This window comes from Onychostruthus taczanowskii, unplaced genomic scaffold (assembly GCF_017590055.1).
Source record: "Onychostruthus taczanowskii isolate IOZ18803 unplaced genomic scaffold, ASM1759005v1 scaffold24, whole genome shotgun sequence".
Lineage (NCBI taxonomy): Eukaryota > Metazoa > Chordata > Aves > Passeriformes > Passeridae > Onychostruthus > Onychostruthus taczanowskii.
In genome coordinates, this window is record NW_024499684.1 from 8441428 (window position 1) to 8462942 (window position 21515).

At 57.7% G+C, this 21515-nt stretch overlaps 1 protein-coding gene across 1 annotated transcript in view; it reads left to right on the plus strand.

Moving 5' to 3' along the window:
* EPHB3 (EPH receptor B3) overlaps nucleotides 1-19772 on the plus strand; it is a 29331-nt gene extending 9559 nt beyond the window's left edge. The window contains exons 2-16 of the mRNA XM_041405925.1: nucleotides 3864-3928; nucleotides 4332-5004; nucleotides 12095-12250; nucleotides 12401-12736; nucleotides 13521-13645; nucleotides 13801-13969; nucleotides 14063-14168; nucleotides 14584-14636; nucleotides 14803-14925; nucleotides 15024-15271; nucleotides 15494-15709; nucleotides 15800-15949; nucleotides 16044-16237; nucleotides 16398-16553; nucleotides 16865-19772. Of these exons, the coding sequence (XP_041261859.1) occupies nucleotides 3872-3928; nucleotides 4332-5004; nucleotides 12095-12250; nucleotides 12401-12736; nucleotides 13521-13645; nucleotides 13801-13969; nucleotides 14063-14168; nucleotides 14584-14636; nucleotides 14803-14925; nucleotides 15024-15271; nucleotides 15494-15709; nucleotides 15800-15949; nucleotides 16044-16237; nucleotides 16398-16553; nucleotides 16865-16973 (2871 nt within the window). The 5' untranslated portion in view covers nucleotides 3864-3871 and the 3' untranslated portion in view covers nucleotides 16974-19772. The remainder of the gene's footprint in view (nucleotides 1-3863; nucleotides 3929-4331; nucleotides 5005-12094; nucleotides 12251-12400; nucleotides 12737-13520; nucleotides 13646-13800; nucleotides 13970-14062; nucleotides 14169-14583; nucleotides 14637-14802; nucleotides 14926-15023; nucleotides 15272-15493; nucleotides 15710-15799; nucleotides 15950-16043; nucleotides 16238-16397; nucleotides 16554-16864) is intronic.
* Nucleotides 19773-21515: the final 1743 nt, after the last annotated feature.

Here is a 21515-nt window from a genome sequence, read left to right on the forward strand (position 1 = left end):
CAGCACCGGGAGAAAGAGGTCCCCGGCTCCAGATGGGTCCTTGCCAGGGCTCCAAACACCTAGTGAACTGCTGGGACTCTGTGGAGGTGATGGGAGGGCTGCTGGCAGGGGACTGCTTGTCTTTGCAGCTCAGGGTGTGCTTGGGAGGAGAGGTGCAGGGCAGGGAGGAGGCAGCCACAATGATGCTCACAGCCCTGTCCAGGGAGTAAGAATCTTCCCCTGTCCTGGGATCCCACTTTGCCATGGAAGTTCTGCTTTTATGTGGAGTCAAGCCTGGCTGGCTGCACTTGCTGAGCGTAATGAGGCTCCTGCTCCATGCCTTGATTTTGCCCAGCTGAAGGTAAGGAGAGGACAACTCCCAGCGCTGCAGACAGTGATAAAGCAAGCCTTAGGGTGACTTCCCCAAGCTGGCAAAATTGGGAGCCAATTTCCCATTGACTAATGGGACCAGGCTCTTGCTGTGCTGTGCGGGATTGAAGTGGCTTTGACTCACTGTTCAGCCAGCCCTGACGCCGTTCACGTCCCTCCACAGCAACTGCAAACCTGAACCACACTGGGAAATCACCGGTGACACCTCTCAGCCCCCCTCTGGCACCATGGGCCAGAGGAAGAGAGCAGCTGCTTGATCCTGAACCACTGAAGCCCAGTGCTTCGGCTCCCCAGCCCAAGCGTGCCTCTCACATGCCCTTTCGTGGGGGGGCAGTCCTTGGTGTGCCCCAGTGTTTTTGGGAGAGAGGACCAGGTTCAGGTCCAGGCCACTGTGAGAGCTCTGTGGCACCTTTAAGGGCTCAGAGAAGTTCCTGCTACTCAGCTCAGCATGTGCCACCAGCCCCTGGACCACGCAGCACAGAAGCCCATAGGGCCTTCCACTCACAGCCTTCACAATGGCAGGCTGCAAGGGTCTGGGAGGCTCCACTGACCCCACCTGGGTCACTCCCGTGGCTGCAGGAAACCCCCTCTGCCCTCTGTGCTCAGCCTGTTTCCTTTAGCTGAGTTGCTCAGTGAATTTTTTTTTATTATTATTATTATTTCCCTTCCCCACTCTCTCTGTATGGTGTACGTGGCTCTCACACCAACAGTCAGCTTGGCTCTGTCAGTTTTTCTCTCCTCTGCTGGTCAGATGGCAGATGCTGCCAAATTAGGATGCAGGCAGCGAGCCTCCTGTCCAAGCTGAGGTTCTGCCCACGGCCAAGGGGAAGGACACGGCCAGAGGGGACAACATGGCAAGGACTTCCTACTTGGGGCCTGCTGCCGTGCAGGAGAGTTCCCGCATACCCTGGACGGGTTTGGGAAGCAAACACCCGCCATGGTCTGGTCAGTCCATGCTATGCTGTGGCTTGCCACAGCATCCTTGTGTCACTCTGTTTGCGGGCACACCCTGCCACCCAGATCCCCATCTGCCCAGCCTGACTCACCGCCACAGCCGCTCATCCATCAGCAGCCCCAGCCCTGAGAACGCAGGGCATCCCTTCCCCGCTCCTGCTGCAGAAACACCCCCTGGCTGGCCGTGCCGGCAGCGGGGCCCTGCCCTGGCTGGACCCGCACAGAGTCTCCGCACCGGGAGTTGGCAGCCCCGCGCTGTGAGCGCTGAGCACACGCTTGGCTCTGCTCACCGCCAGCACGGCGTGTCTGGGCCCTCGGCACCGCTGTGCCCTTATTAGGGCAGCCAGCACAGGGCCTGTCCCTCGCAGAGGTGTGGGCAGCCCCCTTCTGGAACCTGCTCCCCCATCATCTGGCGCTGCCCGCCCGCCCTGGCAGCCACCCCATGCAGGGGTCTGGGAAGTGCAGCAGTGTCTCCAGTGGTCTTGTGGCCATGCAAAGCCACACTTGGGATCCTGCCGGGGTTCAGTAACTGATGGTGTGGGAAATGGGAAGGGAGAGAGAGAGATGGCAGCTTGCTGTGTCCCCTGGGCAAGTAGTGCCTTGGGACTGAGCAGAAACTGCCTTATGGGTGCACAGACCCATTCTGCCCATCCTATGTCCCACCCCTCCTGCATTACCTGCTTGACAGAGGGCTTCTTCCTTCTCTCCCTCTGTTTTTGTCAGATGCCCCTAGTCTGTGTTCTTGAGAAACAGCAAATAACTCCTGCCCAGCAACCATCTCTGCACTGCAGTTTGTTGTAGATGCTGCCCTTCTACACCTCTGCCAATGGGGTGTTGGCACCATGAAGGGTTCTCCTCCCTCTGCCCCCAGTGCCATGCCCACTGCTAGTGCCATCAGGCCACAATGGAACTGTGTTTGTGTTTGCACTGGGCGAACAGCCTGGGCGAGAAGCAAGCTCGCTGGCCCAGCTGGGAACCTGGCAAGCCACAAGGCAGGTCAGAGAGCCCACGTGTCCCCAGATGTGCTTGTTTATCTATACCATGGTGGCACCCACAGCCTGTGCTCCCAGCCTGCCTGTGGGTGCTGGCCTGGGAGTTGCTGGCGGGTCTCGCCGGGGTGGGACGCGAGAAGAAGGTGTTTACCTCCAGTCGGGCTTCATCCGAAACCCTGCGATGCGTGAATGCTTCCTTCCTCCTCCACACTTCCTCCCTGCCTAGGTCAGCCTGGGGTTTTCCTGGTGTGGAAGGAAAGAGGCTGAAACTGCCTCTTGCTGTGGGGCTGAGCCATGATGCGGGCACAACTGAGCTGCCCTGACATGTCTTTGTGCCCCAGCCAGGGAGAGTGAGCGGTTCCCAGCCTCCTGCTGGGTCTAGGAGAGCCATGGCTCCCTCCCTGCCCTTCATCTTGAGCCCGGGTGGACTGAGAAGTGGGCAGATGGATGGGCAGCCCTTAGGGAGGTGCACAGGGTTTCAGATAGGGCCATACTTGTGGCTGGGGAGGGGTTGCCCTCATCAGGGAGGTTTTTTGGCCCTGGTCCTGAGTTCTGCTTGGTGCAGGCAGCAGAGCCCCCCTGAGCACACCAGGGTCTCCAGGCATTTGCACCCCCCTCTACCAACCCCACCCCCCCGCCCCAGACAAAAGAAGCTCCAGAGGACTCCAGGGTGCTGGGATGCCTGCTCCCCTCCAAACAGCCTAAGGGCCATCCCTGGAGCAGAGCTCACAGGGCCAGGAGCTCTCAGAGGGGCCATTGGCCCCTGAGCATGTCCGTGTGCTCTCATGCTTGTGTTTCACTCCTGGCTTTTGCGCGTGGTGCTCGCGCGGAGCCACGCGGCTCTGCCTGGGATTAGCGACAGCTGCCTGCAATTGCAGCTCTTCCCAGACAAGCGTCTCGCTCCCCCAAGGCTGGGGCTGGGGCTGTTTGGGGAATGCTGCCGGGGTGGTTTGTCTTGTAGTCTGCTCCAGGAATGTTGGCCAGACGGTCAAATTCTTCTCCCCTCTTGTAAAATGAGTGATGTGGGGCGTCTCTGGGAGAGCAGCCTGCCAGTCCCTCCTCCTCTGGATAAACCTGCCTGGCCCGCACCGCCCTGTCATGGGAACGGGCCCTTTCAACCCCAGCCACATTAAATACGCGCCCTGCCAAAGCAGAGGGGGAGGGTGCGGACAGGGGCGCCCGGTCTTCCTCCTTTGGCACCCCTGCGCTGCCTGGGGGACACGTTTGGCTGTGCTAGTGGCTGGGGATGGCAGCTTGTCCCCATCTCCCCCTTGCCACCTGGCCAGCTCCTCGTCCTGCTGCTTGCCTCCTCCAGCACAGCTCTCCAGGGACGCCTCGCTCTTCCTGTTCTCTTGACAGGAGAAGAGAAATCTGGAGTCTGTCTGCGCCGCTCCCCCCTCCTCCCACCACGTCTCACCCCCCAAGTTGCTGTTTTCCACAGAAATGTCAGGCTCAGCTCTCCTCTCCCCCACTCTTCCTGGGTTTTTTTCCCCTCTAATCTTGGCCTTCATCTCTAACTACTTCTTTCTCTCCTTCCTTTCTCTCCAGAGACCCTGATGGACACAAAGTGGGTGACCTCTGAGTTGGCATGGACAACTCATCCGGAGACAGGGGTAAGTTTGGAACCAACCCTGGTCCTGACCTCCAAAGGGCAGAGCTGGCCCTGGCCCCATGGGAATCGAGGGCAGAGCTGGCCCTGGCCCCATGGGAGTCATGGTTGCTCACCAGAGCCTTTGTGAAGCTGGCTGCATCTTTGTCCTTTCCTCCTGTGCATATCCTTGCCTTGTGAAACCATCTCCTCTTGATTCCGTGCCAGTAGAGTGGGAGTGTCATGGTCCCTGGCCTGGGCTGCTCTTAGTCAACTTGATGACCAGGAGGGTTGTGACAGGTGAAGGTGTAGCTGCTGCTCTTCCCTGTTGACTGTTGCCTCTTCCCCCCCACCCTGTGCCATTCACGATGTGTCTGTAGCACTGATGTCCCTGGCTGGGGATCTAACCTTTTCCCTCTCAATCACAGTGGGAAGAAGTCAGTGGTTATGACGAGGCCATGAACCCTATCCGCACGTACCAGGTCTGCAACGTACGGGAGGCCAACCAGAACAACTGGCTTCGTACCAAATTCATCCAGCGCCAGGATGTCCAGCGTGTCTATGTGGAGCTGAAGTTCACCGTGCGGGACTGCAACAGCATCCCCAACATCCCTGGCTCCTGCAAAGAGACCTTCAACCTCTTCTATTATGAGTCAGATACGGATTCTGCCTCTGCAAACAGCCCTTTCTGGATGGAGAACCCCTATATCAAAGTGGATACAATTGCCCCAGATGAGAGCTTCTCCAAGCTGGAGTCTGGCCGCGTGAACACCAAGGTGCGCAGCTTTGGCCCTCTCTCCAAGAATGGTTTTTACCTTGCCTTCCAAGACCTGGGAGCCTGCATGTCCCTCATCTCCGTCCGGGCTTTCTACAAGAAATGCTCCAACACCATTGCTGGCTTTGCTATCTTCCCGGAGACTTTAACGGGGGCTGAGCCCACTTCCCTGGTCATCGCACCGGGCACCTGCATCCCCAATGCAGTGGAGGTGTCTGTGCCCCTAAAGCTGTACTGCAACGGCGACGGCGAGTGGATGGTACCCGTGGGAGCATGTACGTGTGCTGCGGGATATGAGCCCACCATGAAGGATACCCAGTGCCAAGGTATGCGCATGGCAGTGTGATCGTGGCTTTTGTCCCCATGGGTCCGTTGATGTGAAGGAGGTGATTTTGCATTGAGCTCAGTCTGGTTTTGGAGGCTTTTCCCTGATGAGTGAGTAGGGTGTTACCTCAGAGGATTGGTCTGCAGTTTGACTCTGAAGCCTTAAAACCTTCATGGTCTGGACTCATGCAGTGTCTGCTGGGACACACTGGTGAGCAATCAGCAGTGCTACCCTCTGTGGGGTGCATCTCCTTGCACAGAGCTGCAGCTCAAGGCGTGGTCCTCAGCAGGGATCCAGCACATTTAAGCCCTTGAGCATTACCAAAACCTCTCTCTCATCGCTGCTGCCGTATCCAGGATCTTCCCTCTCTCCCTCCTGCAGTGCTCATGGCTGGGGCAAGTGATTGTTCTTGGCAAGTGTGATTTCACGCTGCTTGTGCGGAGGCTTGTTCAGAAGCCCTGGTGGTGAGCAGGGCTCCCCCGTGGGAGAAGCCATGCTGATGCATGCTCCCCCTGCCAGTGCTGAAAGCTTGCAGCAGGGATGGTAGGGACCAGCACAAAGGCAGGGGATCTGAAGCTCCTTGTTCTTGCTGGAAGGGAAGGAAACATATCCTGCACATAGAGATGCTGGGAATGGAGAGCCACCCTAGCAGCAGGATAGCTCTGTGTGGGTCCTGCAGCTGCCATGCTCTCCCACGATAGCTTTGGTGTTGCTGTTTAACCCCAGTTCAGGGATGTTGATAAGGAAAAATCTGCCTGGATGAATGTTGCATTCCCGTGGGGTGATTTTTTCCCTTGTGAGCTGTCTCTGGCAGGCAGGACCCTGCCCTGGGGTGGCTGGGGTTTGGGGCAGAAAGGTTGCCGTTCCCCTTGGCTGCAGACATTGTACAGGGAGTGGGATGCTGGCGGGGCCCCCAGCACTGGATGCCTTGTGCTCGCTGATGACGGGATGCTTGGCGCCAGCCCTTTGCTCTTGGCAGGGCCCCTGTGATTTGGGATGGCGTGTGACATGGGGCTCGGGCCAGGCTGGCCTCCCCGTTGGCTTTGGGAGCAGTGTAGCTGACAGCCATGCTGCTGTGGCTAGTTAGGGAGAGGTCAGTCTCCACAGGGCCACAGCTCTGCCAGGGATCCAGAGCCTCCTGCACCATCAGTGCCAGCACAGCTCTGACTTCAGTGCCGCAGCCCCCTGCATCAGTCCTGTGAGCAGCCAATCTGGCTCCTGAGTTCATGGACACCGGTGCCAGGCATCCATCCACACTTTAAACTGCACTGAGGTCCGTGCTCCTGGGTAGCTGCTTTCCTTCTTGCTTGGACTGGGAGATCTTAGACCATACACAGTGTTGGCTCTTTCCTAGCAGAGAGTGGGGTTTGGGCACAAGGTGACAGTTTCCAGCCAGTACCAGGGATGTGCTGAGAGGGGACATCCCAAGGCAGGACAGAGCTCCTCAGATTAGGCTCAGGAGCCTGGGGCAAGGTTCCCTCTCCACATTCCCAGGCTGGACAGACCCCCATGTGGCAGCTTTCCCAGCGCCTTTGATTCCCCACCAAGCCCCAGCTTCTGCTGCAGCAGGCAGGGAAGCCACGCTGGGCCACGGGCACATCTCCATCCGGCAGCCTGCCCTCTCGCTGGGCAGAAGCAGTGGTGTCCTCACGTTTCTCTGGGAAAGTTGCACTGCGCTTGTAGGATCAGATTTTCCGCCATATGATCGTGTGTTTTAAGTGGAAACAGCTGAAGAAGGGCTGGGAGAAGTCGGAGCTGCAGCTTCTTTTCTCCTCTTGGCTGGATGTTCCTTACCCCGTTTCCACAGTCCAGCACCGCTAAGAATCTCCGAGCCCGTGTCGTGGGCAGCAGGGTGGATGCAGCCCCCCAAAGCTGGGGTTTCATCACTCCTGCCCCAGGGAGCCCGCAGGGGCTTCACCGTGCAGGCGAGCAGCGCTCCAGAGTGCCAGATGGCATTTTAATAAATAACAATACCCAGTTACTGCTTAGATGGGATAAGCCCTGTTGTAAATCTCCCCCTTTTCCCAGACTTTCAGTGGCCTTTGAAGACCTCCTCCTCCTCCTCCTCCTCTTTATCTCCATCCAAGCCAAGATTAGAGCTCACATTCAGACCTGTTACAATGCAGCTTGTATCCCAGTCCCTCGGGAGCAGAGGGCTCATCCTGCCCGACTGAAGACAGTTTCTTTGGCATGCTTTGTAAGGCGATACGCCAGGCTGCTACCTGGCGCTCTACTCCTGGGTTGCCACAGCATTGATTTGGCATCTCATTCTCAGCCTCATTATCTTTATTTAATTAGCACACGGCCCTTCTGGGGGTTGTGCCGCTTCCCACACACTCCCTACCACGCAGAGCTGCAGAAGCTTGGAGGACAAGGAGGAGCTGCTGGCCGGGGAGGGGAGCAAAGGCTCTGCATGGCTCCATGGGCTGGGGTGCACTGCACTCACACCCCACGCCCTGCATCCCTGGGGTTTAGCTTTTCCTCCAGCCCCATCCCTTCTCCTTCTGGTTAAGAGGCACGCAAACAGTTCAGGGGATTTGGTGTCAAGGGGCACTCCAAAAGTGCTCCTGGGCATGTGCTCCGTGATGGATTTGTTGGGATTTGCACCCCTTGTGTTGCTGGCTCCACACAAAGACAGAAAGGCTGCTGTGCCAGGGTGAGAAGTGAACCCCGTCCTTGCATGTCCCCTCTACTTGGGAGGAGGACCACAGTGCCCCCAGAGCCTGCACCGCACTTGGGAGGGGAACTGACTCTGTGTGGTGCAGTCCGTGGATACCCAGACCGTAGGAGCACTGGAGTGACAGTGTCCAGCATGACACCACACCTTCCTGAGACCCATTTCTCAGTTTTCTTGATGTTTCTTTTCTCACAGCACCAGGCACTGAACATTTGGGCACAATCAGTAGGTGAGTGCAGGTCAGGCTGGGGCCAAAATCAGAATTTTTGCAAAAATAAATTTCCCTTGCAATTAGTGACTAATGAAAACATCACCCTGAATTAAATAAAAAAAAAAAATTGCCAAGCAAGCATTGCACTTGCCAACTGTTTGCAGCTTTGCATTGCAACATGGGCTTGCTGCATGAAACCCAGGAAGTGAAACTGCCTGGGATTAATTGCCCGGGATTCCAGATCAAAGGCAGCAGCAGGGAAGGCAAGGAGAGCTGCCGGTTTACAGCCAGGCAGCTCCACAATGGGTTACTTGTAACACAGTCGAGGAAATCTGCCCCTGCCGTCCTGCCTTTGACCCACTGTGGCTCAAGAGGCAGCTTTGCTTATTGAATTTTTTTTTTCTTTTCTTAAAAAAAAAAGAAAAAAATTGTTTTCCTGCCTGTTCCTTGGATGCCACTTCAAACCCCCAAAGGCTCTTTCCCTTCTCTCCCTTCAGATTTACTCCATTCACTTTTGGACTGCGCTAGTGTGAAATATTTTCACCCAAAGGGTGATTATTTTATTTTTTTTTTTTTAAATAACTGCCTTTTAAGAGACTTAAAAACAGAGTTACCGCCTCGGCTGTAGCCAGGCTGTTGCTTCCACTGCTCTGCTCCATCTGTAGCCACTTACGACAGCGAGAAGGGAGCGAGCTGTGCAGGTTCATAAAGCACAGATCGTCCCAAACAAACCTGACTGCTGCCTCTAAAGAAATTACAGGGTTGATGGGCAAAGGGATATGATCAGTTTAATTTATCTAGGCTCAGGCGAGGCGTCCTGCTTCAGTCCTACTGGGAGAGAAATAGCTGGAAGGATGCTGGAATATTGTAGTGTGAATGGGAAGCAGTTGAAACATGAAACATGGTAGTTTGGGGCTGTTTTTTTCCAGTGTGTCACAGCTATCCCTGCCTTCCCCAGGGGGGGGGACCCCAGAGTTTTGGGGATGCACGCGTGGTTCATTGCTGCTTGCCTGCATCCCGTGCAATAATGGAGGCTGCCTACGGGATGAGTCACTGCTCTCTGCTGCTGCTAGGAGGGTTTTATTTCAGTGTTTTTTTCAGCTCCCTTCCTTGAACTTTATTCACCACGGTGGAGATGGTATTTGGGAGCAGTACCCTGCTCTTCCCCCAGCTCTGTGCTGCAGCTCTTTGAGGCAGGATCAGGCCCTGGAGGTGGGTGGCTGATGAAAATCCTGGAGGGGCTGCCAGAAGCAGCCGGACGGCCGCGTTTGCCATGCCGGGAGTGCGATGCCCCGTAGGGGGTACCGGGGCAGCTTTACAGCAGGGCTCTGTTACTGTCCTCCTCCCTCCACGCCCCACACAAATCCCCTCTGTGGCTGATCTCTGCTGTCAGGCCAGACTGCCTATCCCTCCCATCCAACCAGCAGCTCCTCTTCAGACCGGGGAGCTCCGCTTCGGTTCCCTGACCTGTTATCCTGTGGCTGTCACTGACTGTCATGTTCTCCCCAGAAGTGACCGCAGCACAGCACCAGGAGATGTGATCTGTGTGCAGAGGATCAGAGTTGTTATTTTATTTGAGGACACTTCAGCAGGAAAAGTGCTTATGCAAAGCTCTCGGCAGGGAGAAGGGAGCCTGGCTTCCCAGCTCCGGCTGGATGGAGTCACGTTCCCACTCCAGAGCTCCCAGGCTCGTTCCGCAGCGTGCCGGCCAAGACAGTGGTTGTTGTACAGGCAGTTTCTTGCAGAGAAGAGATGACACAGCGGCTTATCCACCAGGGACCTGGGATCAGCTTTCAGCTCGGTTACAGCCTTCAAATGTGGCGGCTGAGAGCTGTCACGCTGCCACCGAGGTCTTTATGCTCTGATTTATTAAGCAGAGTTGGAAATCTACACACTGGAGTGCATCTGGGCCTCAGTCCCTCTGCTGCTCTTCCCCTTCTTAACAGGGCTGGTTCATGGCTCATCCCCCTCCTGCCAGGATGGCATGAGGATGCAAAGAAAAGGCCTTCATCCCTTGTGCCTGCACTGGGCACTACTTAGGGGTGGCAGGGAGCTGCTGAAGGACAGCTCTGCCTGTCCCTTCCTCCTGTGTCTGGGAGGCCACTATCACCTCTATGCCCATAACCCACTGGGCACCGGATGGCACTTCATGTGCTGGAGACCAAGTGCCCTCCTGCATCCTTTGCAAGCACCTGGCTGTCCTTGGCTGCCATGCCATGCTTGGGCTGTCAGCTTCACATAAGCTCTGGTTGCTCCGGCTTCACTCTCCCCCCAAGAAGGCTGTTCAGGGGGTTTTGTCCCTGATGGATCTGGGCTCCTCTCCATAACCAAAGCATGTTTGGCAGCTTTCTGAGCCCAGAGCATTCCTGTCCAAGAGGTTTCAGTCATCTCTCATTCCTCAACAATCTGGTTCCTTATGTGTGAATCTGCATCCACCCAGTTTGAACCGCCCGGGACTCCAGCCGGGGCGCGTCTGCCTATGCCAAGGCTTCTCTGCGACCTCTGGGCCTCTGCTGTCCACATAAAGTCACATTTTCTGGTGGCCTGGTTGTCCCAGGCTGGGGAGACAGAAGCCCTGGACCTGCTGTCTTCCCATTGCTTGCCAAGGAGCAGATCTGTGCACTGCTTTGCCTTCCAGCCTGCACAGTCGGGACGGGCAAAGCTTTCATTTCCAAAGGGAAGGCCCAGAGGCTGGGTGAACTCAGGTCAAGGAGCTGGAGTTAGTTGAGCCATGTAGTCGGTCCTGTTTTGACCAAAGAAGAGTCTCGCTGCTGGAAGGCTCGCGCCCTGGGAGCAGGAAGCAGCTCCTGACATCCATCCAGGCAGAGGGGCTGGAGAGCAGGCAGTCGTCTCTGCAAGGGCTGCTCTCACATCCCCCCCTGACTTCTCCCTTGGGGTTGCTGCTGCTCGGTGCCTGGAAAAACCATGGACCCAGGACAGCACCTGGAGCTGTGTGCGGGTCCCTGTGGGGCCGGCCTGGCAGCGTGTGACTCACAGCACTCCACGCCCCATGTGGGGCTGCAGCCAGCCGGAAAACTTCCACAGAGGGTGTTGGGAGATGTCTCATAGCAGGAAACTTCCACTTGCCACAGCCTGGTGAAGCACCAGGAAACCTCCTCCTGTTTTCAGGATGATGTGTGACAGGCGTGGGAGGGTTACTTGCCCTTGGAGCTTCCCTAACGTGGTGGAGCGAGGAGGACGTGCCCTCCTTCGGGGCCATCGGTGCTGATGCTGCCCCAGCTGTGGCAAACAGGGTGATGCTGAAGCAGAGCCGGCGCCAGTGGGTCTCTCACCTCATCCGGCTGCAAACACAGAGCACAGAATCCGCTTCCTTGGGCAGCAGTGTGATAAATTGGGCTATTTTGAGGTGTGGGTCAGGTTCCCGAGGCTGCTCTGCTCCTCGGCTCAAGTGCTGTTAAACCTTTCACGTGCCCCTCATTACAAATAAACACCTTGGGGTGCCAATCGGACCCTATCCCAGGACTTGTGGCTCCTTGAAGGACCCTGGTCGGAAGCGGAGGAGGGAGGTGGCAGTGATGCTGAAGCAGCTCTTCAGCCAAGGACCTGCAGGAATGTTTTCATCTCGCTCAGCGCTCCACTTGAGCCGACCTCGTGAGGTGCCGCCGCCCCGGGACTGAGAAGTGGCTCAAGAGCCTGAGGCGGAAGGTTTGGGGCTGAGTGGCTGATTTTGGGTGATGGAGGCCTCTCACAGGGGCTGCTGCAGACAGGGCTGCAGAGGAATTCTTTCCTTCCCAGCCGGATTTCCCGAGAGGATGGGACCTGGCACTGTGAAGGTTGCCAGGCCTGGAAACCAGCATGGCCTTCCTCCATGGAAGGGAGCAGTAGAGAAACAAAACTGAGGAATGGTGCCCTGGGTGGACCTGCTGTGTCCCCCCATACTGCTGGTGGTGACCAACTTTTCCCACCTCCAATTACCTCGGGCCTGCTGCTGGAGCCCAGCATTTCCTGGCAGAGCTGTGCCTGAGCCATCTGGTGCTTCCAGCAGCCCACTCTTCTTTCCCTTCCCAGCCATAAGTCCCTGGGCATGGCTGATGGCACAGGAAAGACTTGTAGGAGGCCTGAGGTCTTCAAGCCACTGATCAAAGATTTGGCAGGGCAGCAAGGAAGAGTCTGCCCAGCTTGGGAGCAGTGAATGTTTTCTGGGTTCCCTTTATAACTCAGGTCTGTTTTTCTTTCCTCCAGCGTGTGGCCCAGGAACCTTCAAGTCTAAGCAGGGGGAGGGTCCCTGCTCTCCCTGCCCTCCCAATAGCCGCACCACCTCTGGAGCAGCAATGGTCTGCACTTGTCGGAACAGCTTTTTCCGGGCAGACACGGACCCCGCAGACAGCGCCTGCACCAGTGAGTCCTGCTCCGGGCAAGGAGGGGAGGCAGGGGAGGCTGTGGAGGTGATGTGGGTCTGTGTGTGGGATGGAGGTGTGTGCTGTGCCCATGCCAGGGGTGAGCTGGACATGAAGACACACCACTCCCCCCCCTCACATTTCCCTGCAGGTGTCCCCTCGGCCCCCCGCAATGTCATCTCCAACGTGAACGAGACGTCGCTGGTGCTGGAGTGGAGCGAGCCGCAGGACACGGGCGGCAGGGACGACCTGCTCTACAACGTCATCTGCAAGAAATGCAGCGTGGAGCGGCGCCTGTGCACCCGCTGCGACGACAACGTGGAGTTCGTGCCGCGCCAGCTCGGCCTCACTGAGCGACGCATCTACATCAGCAACCTGATGGCCCACACCCAGTACACTTTCGAGATCCAGGCCGTGAATGGCATCTCCAACAAGAGTCCCTACCCTCCCCATTTTGCCTCTGTCAACATCACCACCAACCAGGCAGGTCAGTGGAGCCACCAGGGAGCAGGGGCTGTATCTCCTCCACAGAGCGGAGTGGAGCAGAGATTTCTTTCTGACAGCCTGGGAGGCTGCAGTCCTTTGTGGTGCCGCCTAACTGGCTCTCTGGGCCCGCATCTAATCCCCTGGGTAAACTCCCCTCTCTGTTTAAAGCATGTCCCTAGAGGAGATGAGATCAGAGTGTAGGCAAGTGGAGAAGACTAGGGCTGGCAGATGCTCCAGAGAGCTCTGGATCTTCTAGACCTACCCCAGAGATGCTGTGCCTGCTGTGAAAGGAGGAGAAAGGAAATGAGATTTCTCTCCTGTCTGCCTGTGAAGGCTCAGCACCAGCCCAAGCCTTTGCAGACAGCCAAGTGCTCTGCCATTCCCTCCTTCCTCCCACTCTGGCCCTGCTCCAGCGTGCTGGTAATCTCCAGCCACTGCGCACTGATCTGATTTCACGGGTCTTGCTGCTGGGGTGGAGCACAGAGCTGCTGGCAAATGGAGGAGGGGAGGGAGCCCCACTTTGGGTTGGCAGGGCCCTTCCCCAGACCAGTCTGCAGCTAGGCATGGGGTGAAGCGTGACTTCAGTGCTATTTCCGAGGCTCCCCTTGGTGTTGAGATCACACCTCTTTATGGAGACTTGGGGGAGGCCAGTCTCAAAGCTTTTCCATGCCTTTCCACCACGATTATCCAAGCAGGTCACAGGCAGAGCATTCCCTACACTGGGTGGGATGGTGAAGGGGAAACCTGGTGCAGGTGGCTCATTCCTTCCCTGCCCTCCTTCCTAGCCCCATCTGCCGTACCGACGATGCACCTGCACAGCAGCACCGGGAACAGCATGACACTGTCATGGACTCCCCCAGAGAGACCCAACGGCATAATTCTGGACTATGAGATCAAGTACTCAGAGAAGGTAAAGCAGGAACAGCCTTTTCCCTCCTCCAGCCCTTCTAGTTGGCCATCAGCACCATGGCATAGGGGGTCCCTGCAAACCTGGCGCTTGGGGGATGTGGGAGGCAGCAAATGGAGGGTGGCTTCACAGAGGTGACACCCATGTCTCCCCTACAGCAAGGCCAGAGTGATGGCATCGCCAACACAGTCACCAGCCAGAAGAACTCGGTGCGGCTGGACGGGCTGAAGGCCAATGCTCGGTACATGGTGCAGGTCCGGGCACGCACCGTGGCGGGATACGGCCGCTACAGCCTTCCCACGGAATTCCAGACAACTGCTGAGGGTGGTAGGTACCAGCACTGCGTTGCCTCCATCGCCCAGCCCTTCCATGCCTGCTCCTTTCCCAACTTGACTTCGATTCCTGCCTGTCCCTCCTCAGGTTCCACCAGCAAGACTTTCCAGGAGCTGCCTCTGATCGTGGGTTCGGCCACTGCAGGGCTGGTGTTCGTCATCGTGGTGGTGGTGATTGCAATCGTCTGCTTCAGGTACTGGCTTTTCAGGGAAGAGGGCTGCAAATCTGGGTTTGGGGGTTGCTCATGTCTGCCACAGAGCTTTCCCTTTCACCTGCGGTGGGCAGAGCTCTGTCAGCTCCAGTCACAGAGTTAAGGACTGTACTGGCCACATGTGGGTCCCAGAACAGAGGTCCTGTGGGAGGACTGTGCCTCTGCTTCCCCAGCATGAGCTGGGCTCTGCCCAGGCTCCTGCCATGCACTCAGCACAACTAGGCCATCTCCTCCCATTGCACCTCGGGTGGAGGGATAGCTCTGCACACAGGCTGCCAGAGGGAAGGCTCTCTGACAGAGGCTGTCTGTGCTGGGATTTGGAAGTTGGCAGTGAATGTCTTTGCCCCATCAGGAAAGGGATGGTTACTGAACACCTCCTCTCGTCTCCTTTGGGCAGGAAGCAACGCAACAACACCGACCCTGAGTACACAGAGAAGCTGCAGCAATATGGTGAGTGTGAGAGCCCAGCAAATGGACTCTGGCTGCCCTCTCCCAATTCCTGTCCCATGCAAAGGGGCAGCCTTTTCTAACAAGGGGTGGGCTGACAGCCGGCCAAGAGGCTTGGCATCTGTCACCCTTGCTGCGTCCCTCCTGGTGATGGCTTCTGCCCTTGCAGTTACCCCTGGGATGAAGGTGTACATTGACCCTTTCACCTACGAGGACCCAAACGAAGCTGTCCGGGAATTCGCCAAAGAGATTGACATCTCCTGTGTGAAAATTGAGGAGGTCATTGGAGCAGGCAAGTCCTGGGGCTGGGCACAGCAGGTGCTGAGACTGCTGCCTCTCACCCTGTCCTGTGGCTCACTGTGCTGCTCCCCTCTCTTCTTCCCACTACAGGGGAGTTTGGTGAGGTGTGCCGTGGGCGCCTGAAGCTGCCTGGCCGCCGCGAGATCTTCGTGGCCATCAAGACACTGAAGGTGGGCTACACGGAGCGGCAGAGGCGGGACTTCCTGAGCGAGGCCAGCATCATGGGCCAGTTCGACCACCCCAACATCATCCACCTGGAGGGGGTGGTGACCAAGAGCCGCCCCGTCATGATCATCACAGAATTCATGGAGAACTGTGCACTTGACTCCTTCCTCCGGGTGAGCATCCATCCCCTCCTGCCCTGGGCTGGGGGGTGCAGTGCATGGTGGGGCAGCAGCTCTGAGCCCTTCTCCATCTCTCTGCATTGTCATGTTGGTGTCCCAGGGTTAAGCTCTGAGTGGGAGAAGAGGGGTGGCTCTAGGGACGAGGACGGTGATGGTAGCACATTGGGATCCTTCCTCCAGAGGTGTTGCAAACCCCTCTGATCTCTCCTCTGGCAGTTGAATGACGGGCAGTTCACAGTCATCCAGCTGGTGGGAATGATGCGAGGCATCGCCGCTGGCATGAAGTACCTTTCGGAGATGAACTATGTGCATCGGGATCTAGCTGCCCGCAACATCCTGGTCAACAGCAACTTGGTCTGCAAAGTGTCTGACTTCGGGCTCTCTCGCTTTCTGGAGGATGACCCAGCTGACCCCACCTACACCAGCTCCCTGGTATGGGACAGTCACGAGGGATTTACTGATCTGGGGGTGGGGGGAGACACCTCAGGTATGCATTAATCGTGGAGCTGTGTATCCATGCAGGGAGGCAAGATCCCAATCAGATGGACAGCTCCCGAGGCCATCGCCTACCGCAAATTCACTTCAGCCAGCGACGTGTGGAGCTACGGCATTGTCATGTGGGAAGTGATGTCCTACGGGGAGCGACCTTACTGGGACATGTCCAACCAGGATGTAAGCGTTCTCTGGGGAGTAGGGAACTGGGAGCTTTAGGCTGCCTGCGGGAGCCCAGGTGGCTCACAACCTGCCTCTGCCCATCTTTCTGCAGGTGATCAATGCCGTGGAGCAGGATTACCGCCTGCCACCCCCCATGGACTGCCCCACTGCACTGCACCAGCTGATGCTGGACTGCTGGGTGCGGGACCGCAACCTGAGGCCCAAATTTGCACAGATTGTCAACACGCTGGACAAGCTCATCCGCAATGCTGCCAGCCTGAAGGTCATCGCCAGCGTCCAGTCTGGGTCAGTGACATCTTTATTTCCAGCCAGCACTTACTCCAGTTCCAGGGAACAGTGGCTGGGAATAGAGCTGTGGGAGGGAGGGGATAAGAAATATCCCTTGCTTCCAGTTACACCTCTCTGTGCCCTGCTCCTTGTGACCTGTGGCTCTCTTGCCCTTTAGCATCTCCCAACCGCTCTTGGACCGCACTGTCCCAGATTACACCACCTTCACCACCGTGGGAGACTGGCTGGATGCCATCAAAATGGGACGGTACAAGGAGAACTTCGTCAATGCTGGGTTTGCCTCCTTTGACCTGGTGGCACAGATGACTGCGGAGTAAGTCCCTGCTTGGAGGAGAGGAGGGAGAAAACTGGGACTGGGGCTCCTGCACACTGTCCCTTGCCTATCTGACAGCCACCTCCTCCCACCTGGGTGTGTGGTGGGCTGAATTAAGGACTGGGATTCAGCATCCAATCCCAAGGGAGTTCAGGTTTTGGATCCAGCATCCAGTCCCCTCTGGTGTTAGAGGGAGCACTGGAGCTTGGCAGAGGGCTGTAATGATGGATAGATCAGTTGCCCCAGTGGGGCAGAGTCACGTGTTGTTGTTGCTGGTGTCTGGAGGCTGAGTTGTCACCTTTTCCTTGCAGGGACCTGCTGAGGATAGGGGTGACGCTAGCAGGGCACCAGAAGAAGATCTTGAGCAGCATTCAGGACATGAGGCTGCAGATGAACCAGACGCTCCCAGTGCAGGTTTGACCACAGGGGACTCTGCATTGGAACGGACCAAGGGAACCTGCCAAAAAGGTTCAGTTTGCGGTGCAGCCCAGCTTTTCCCCTCCACATGGCGCTCCTCTGCCTCGGACGGTCGCCTGGGATGGGATGGGACGGGACGCCCAGGATCGAAGGCACTCATGCTGAGGGAGCCCAGCTTTTCGTCCCTTGTCCTGGAATGGCGAGGCAGCAACACATCTTCATATTGAAGATGGATTATGGGACAGAGATGGCACATCCCACTTCCCACCCTGTCTTGGTGCTCATCGGTTTGAAGAGTTGTTCTGCTTCTTGGATTTCTTTTCACCCTGTTTTCCCCCAGTCCTCACTTCCCTCACCTCCCCGAGGCCACAGACTGTTGACCCGTCCGCCGAGTCCGTCAGACATGTCCGAAGCCTTCCCTAGCTCTGTTCCCCGCATGGAAGCAGCCGGGGGAGGCCGAGCCAGCGACAGGGCTGGGGCCACCAGCCCCAGACAATCACTCCTCTTCTCCAGCCCTGGCAAGCCCTCCGCCCAAGGGTCTGCACTGGAACGTGTCCGAAGGGAAGGCTTCGCTCCCTTTCTTGGCTTTGCACGCCAGAACCCGAACCCGATTTACTATGCAGGGAGTTAGGCAAAAAAAAAAAAAATCGAAAAAAGAAAAAAAAAAGAGATATATTAAAAAAAAGATAAGAGGGAGCAGAAAGGGGAGGGAGGGGGACCAGGTGCCCGGCTCCTCATCTCTTACCCTCTTGGTTCTCCTGGCCGGCTCTGGACTGCAGAGCGAGGCCATCAGCACGTTTGCACAGGGACCCTCCGCCCCCGGACCGACGGCAGCCGCGCTCCCCCCGAGGGGCCGGGGAGCGGGGCTGGGGCGGGGGCTGCGCCGGGGGCCGCGGCTCCCCCAGCCTCCTCTTTTATGCAGAAGGAGCAGGTGCCGCCGGCGCGGCTGCCCGCTCCTGACACACGCTGTGATTGCTGCCAAAAGACTCACTCACCTTTCCCTGAGGATTCACTGCAGCCCGGTTCCTCCGAGCCGAGGGAGAGACTCCCAGCGTGCCTGAGTGTGCGTGAGTGTGTGCATGCGTGCGTGGGTGTGTGCTGGCCGCAGGACTGTGGGAGGCAATGGGCAGAATAAAGGCAATAAGAATTTTACCCGAGTTTCCTTTGCTCGATCGCGCTCTCATTGGATGGGCCCGGCTGCCTGCAGCTTCGCTGCCCACCAGGGTCATCCTTCTCCTCCTCCTGGCCGACCCCAAGCTGGCTGTGTGCCCCTTTCTGCTCTCCCCTTCTCTTGCTGTCATGTTTTCAGGTTGTCCGACAGGGACCAGGCAGTGATGCTGTACCAACCCTGTGGTGCTGGGAGACCCAGCATGCTCCCCATGAGGCACACAGCGTGGAGGCTCTGAGTCCCAGGTCAGAGTCAGTCAGGAAACTAATGTACTGGAAATACTCAGCATTTTTTCCCCCATTCCCTCCTCGAGTCAAGCTGGAATTGTGGGAAGCAAACAGGGAATGTGAAAGCCAAGCAGGGAACAGCCGTGCACACTGCTCATCCAATGCCAGAGGGTCCCCACAGCTCCGGGGCTTCTCCATAGGACACTGCTCCTCCCCTGCCTCCCTCCGGGCAGTCTGCCCTCAGCAGGAGGGTTGCAGCAGCCCCTGGCACCCCAGGATTACTGGCCTCACTCCTCCTCTACAAAATGGCTCTTGAGCAGGGGGGAGCTCATCAGGGTGAACAGACCAGCTGCAGGTGGCAAGGTAACCCCCTGGGAGAGCAGATCTGGGGGGCCCATGACCTCGGTCCAGGGCAGATATGTCCACAGTAGCCAAGTGGAACCCCAGTTGCTTGTCCTGGGTTTCTCAGGTCCCCTTCGGCTGCACTACCTTGCTAACTGGCTTTTGGGGTGCTTTGCTGGCAATCCAGAGGGGCAAGTGGTCTCTCCCCAAAATGAGGGCGTGCACCCCTATGCTCCCCAGTGTTTGGCCCCGATCCCCTCCTCCCTGGGCTGACACGGCAGGTGCTGTTTTTTCCCTTCCCTTGGAACAGGCCTGCCCTTGGGTTTCTCATTAACCCCATCCTCCTCCACAGGGTAAACAAGTCCAGGAGCGCAGGTGGCAGCAGGTCTTGCAGCAGGAATGGTCTCCCCACATCCCACCATCTCCTCTGTGAGACGTATCTGGGATGTTGGCTGGCAGGGACACCACAGCCCCATTTTGCTGGGGTTTCCCATCATGGCTTGCTCCCTACCCTGGCTGCTCCCCAGCCCTACCATGGTGGGACCCCAAACAGCAGCACTGGGCAGACCTCACCCCTCTCCCAGATTAGGAGAAGAAAAGTGGCTGAAGAGATATGAGAGCCTGTTTGGGACTTGCTAACCACCCAGAGCCCCCCCATGCAGAAGCACAATGGGGCACAGGGGCTGCCCCTGCCTCCCTTGCCCCCCAGCCCCTGCTGCTGCAAAGTTTGGGGTCCCACCAGCCCTGGTGCATCTCAAACATCCCCATCTCAGTCCTCCATCCTGGCCTGTCCTTGCTTTGAGGAGGGGTTGTTCTCATTTTAAACAACAAACCCCTTCTCCCACCCTTCTCTATGCACACCCTGCTCCCATGGGGCAGGACACACCATCCCCGCAGCCAGCCCCGCGTCTCACCCCAGCCACAGCACCCAAGGGTGAACCCAGGGGTGCACCCAGCAGCTCTCCACATCCTGTACCTGCCTCCTCCCTTTCCATACAGATCTGGGGGAAAGCTGTGTTTCATGGTGAAAGAAAAGCAACAGCGAAAAACAGCAGCCAGGGAAATCAATGCGAGCGTGCGTTTGTAAAAATATTTTTTAACGGAAAGACTTTTTTCAATTAAATTATTTAAGGAATTTTATGGAGGTCTGTGGTGCCTGTGTGGTTCTTGGGGGGCTCTGGGTGGCAGGGAGCCCTGTGCTGGGCAGGTGAGACTGTGTTTGGGCACTGTGTGTGTAAAAGTGGGTCCATGGCAGTGAGCAGGAGCCACTTGACCCCACGGGGGTGCAAACCCAGTCCAATTCCCCCCCCCAAAAAAATGCTCCCTGCTTCCTCCTAGAGCATCCAATGGGTGAGGACATTTTGAGGGGCTGAGTAGACTAGATGATGCTCCCAGGGCCGCCAACCCTCGGGTGCCACTGCGGGAACATCCTGGGGCCACGGGGATGGGAGCAGCGTGGGGTGGCCCGTGGGGCGCGTGGTTTTCCAGGCTGGGCTGGGGGACGGCGAGCCCTGCCTGCACCCCTGCCTGTGCTCTGCCTGCGCCCTGCGCTTCCCCCCTCCCAGCCCATGCAAAAGAGCCTTTTGTGCTGCTGGGTTTTTTCCCCCCTTTTAATTCCTAACCAGGAGATTAAGGGAAGACAAAGGCTACGATTGTTCCCGCTCTGCAGAGAGCTGGAAAGTTCGGGGAGGGGGGATCGTCCCTTTCCAGACAGACCCAGAGGAGGGGGACATGCGCCCCAGGTGGAGGGGCCGGGATGGGGGGAACACCCTGGGAGCGGCGGCGGAGGGTCCCGGGGCACAGCTGGGATGAGGGCACGCCGAGCCTTAAGGGGGATCCCTGCTGGGGTGGCCCGGAGGCTCAGGGCTCCAGCGGCAGGGTGGGAGGCTCTCTGCAGCAGAGGAGGAGGAGGAGGAGGGCTGAGGAGGATGGGTTGGCCGGCTCGCCGGCTGCTTGGCGTTTTCCCTGCTAACTCTTGGCTGACACCTCAACAACTTGGCAGGGAGAGGATCCCGCAGCCCCGTCAGCCGCCTGGGGCCGGCACAGCTGGAAGGGATCACGGCTCGGCACGGCTCGGCACGGCTTGGCACAGCGCGCCTGTGACCCGGCAGGCCAGCACGGGCACGGGGCAGGGAGGGCACAGGCTTTCTCCACACCCCCCGCCATGCCTGGTCCCCACTGCCACCCTGTGCCCGAGGGAAAGGCCAAGCACAGCCGTGCTGGGGACACATCCTGAGCCAAGGATGGGCCGGACGCCGGCCAGGCGGGTCATTGCCTCAGGGCTGGAGCCAAGGACACACCACGACCCGGGAAGGGGCTGTCCCCACAGCACAAGGGACAGGACCCAGCACATTTTCCCATGCTCACAAGAAGCCACGAAACACCCACGAACACCCCGGTTCTGCTCCTTCTGTTTCCCGTTAAGATTATTTATTGGTAATTTTTAAGACCACTTACAGACTCTGTTCACGTGCCAGGACCCAACACGGCTTTTTCCCAGGGCTTTTTTTTTAATTATGAAAAAAAAAAAAACCAAATTGTTTTAATCATTTTCTTTCCATTCCTTCCTTCCAGTCTCCTTTGGTTGCTAGCAGAAGACTTGCACATGGTGCAGCATCCATCCTTGTCTGCCACCACCACCGCCTGTCCTCCCTGCTCACTGCTGCTGGGGCTGCAGCCTCACCCCTCATCAGGGCTGAGTGTCCCCACAGGGGGGACGTGGGGGACAAGACCCCCAGAAGCTGCCAGCCAGTTCTGGAAAAGGGGATCTGAGGGCCAGGGGGCTGCCTTGGGGAGCAGGAGGCAGCT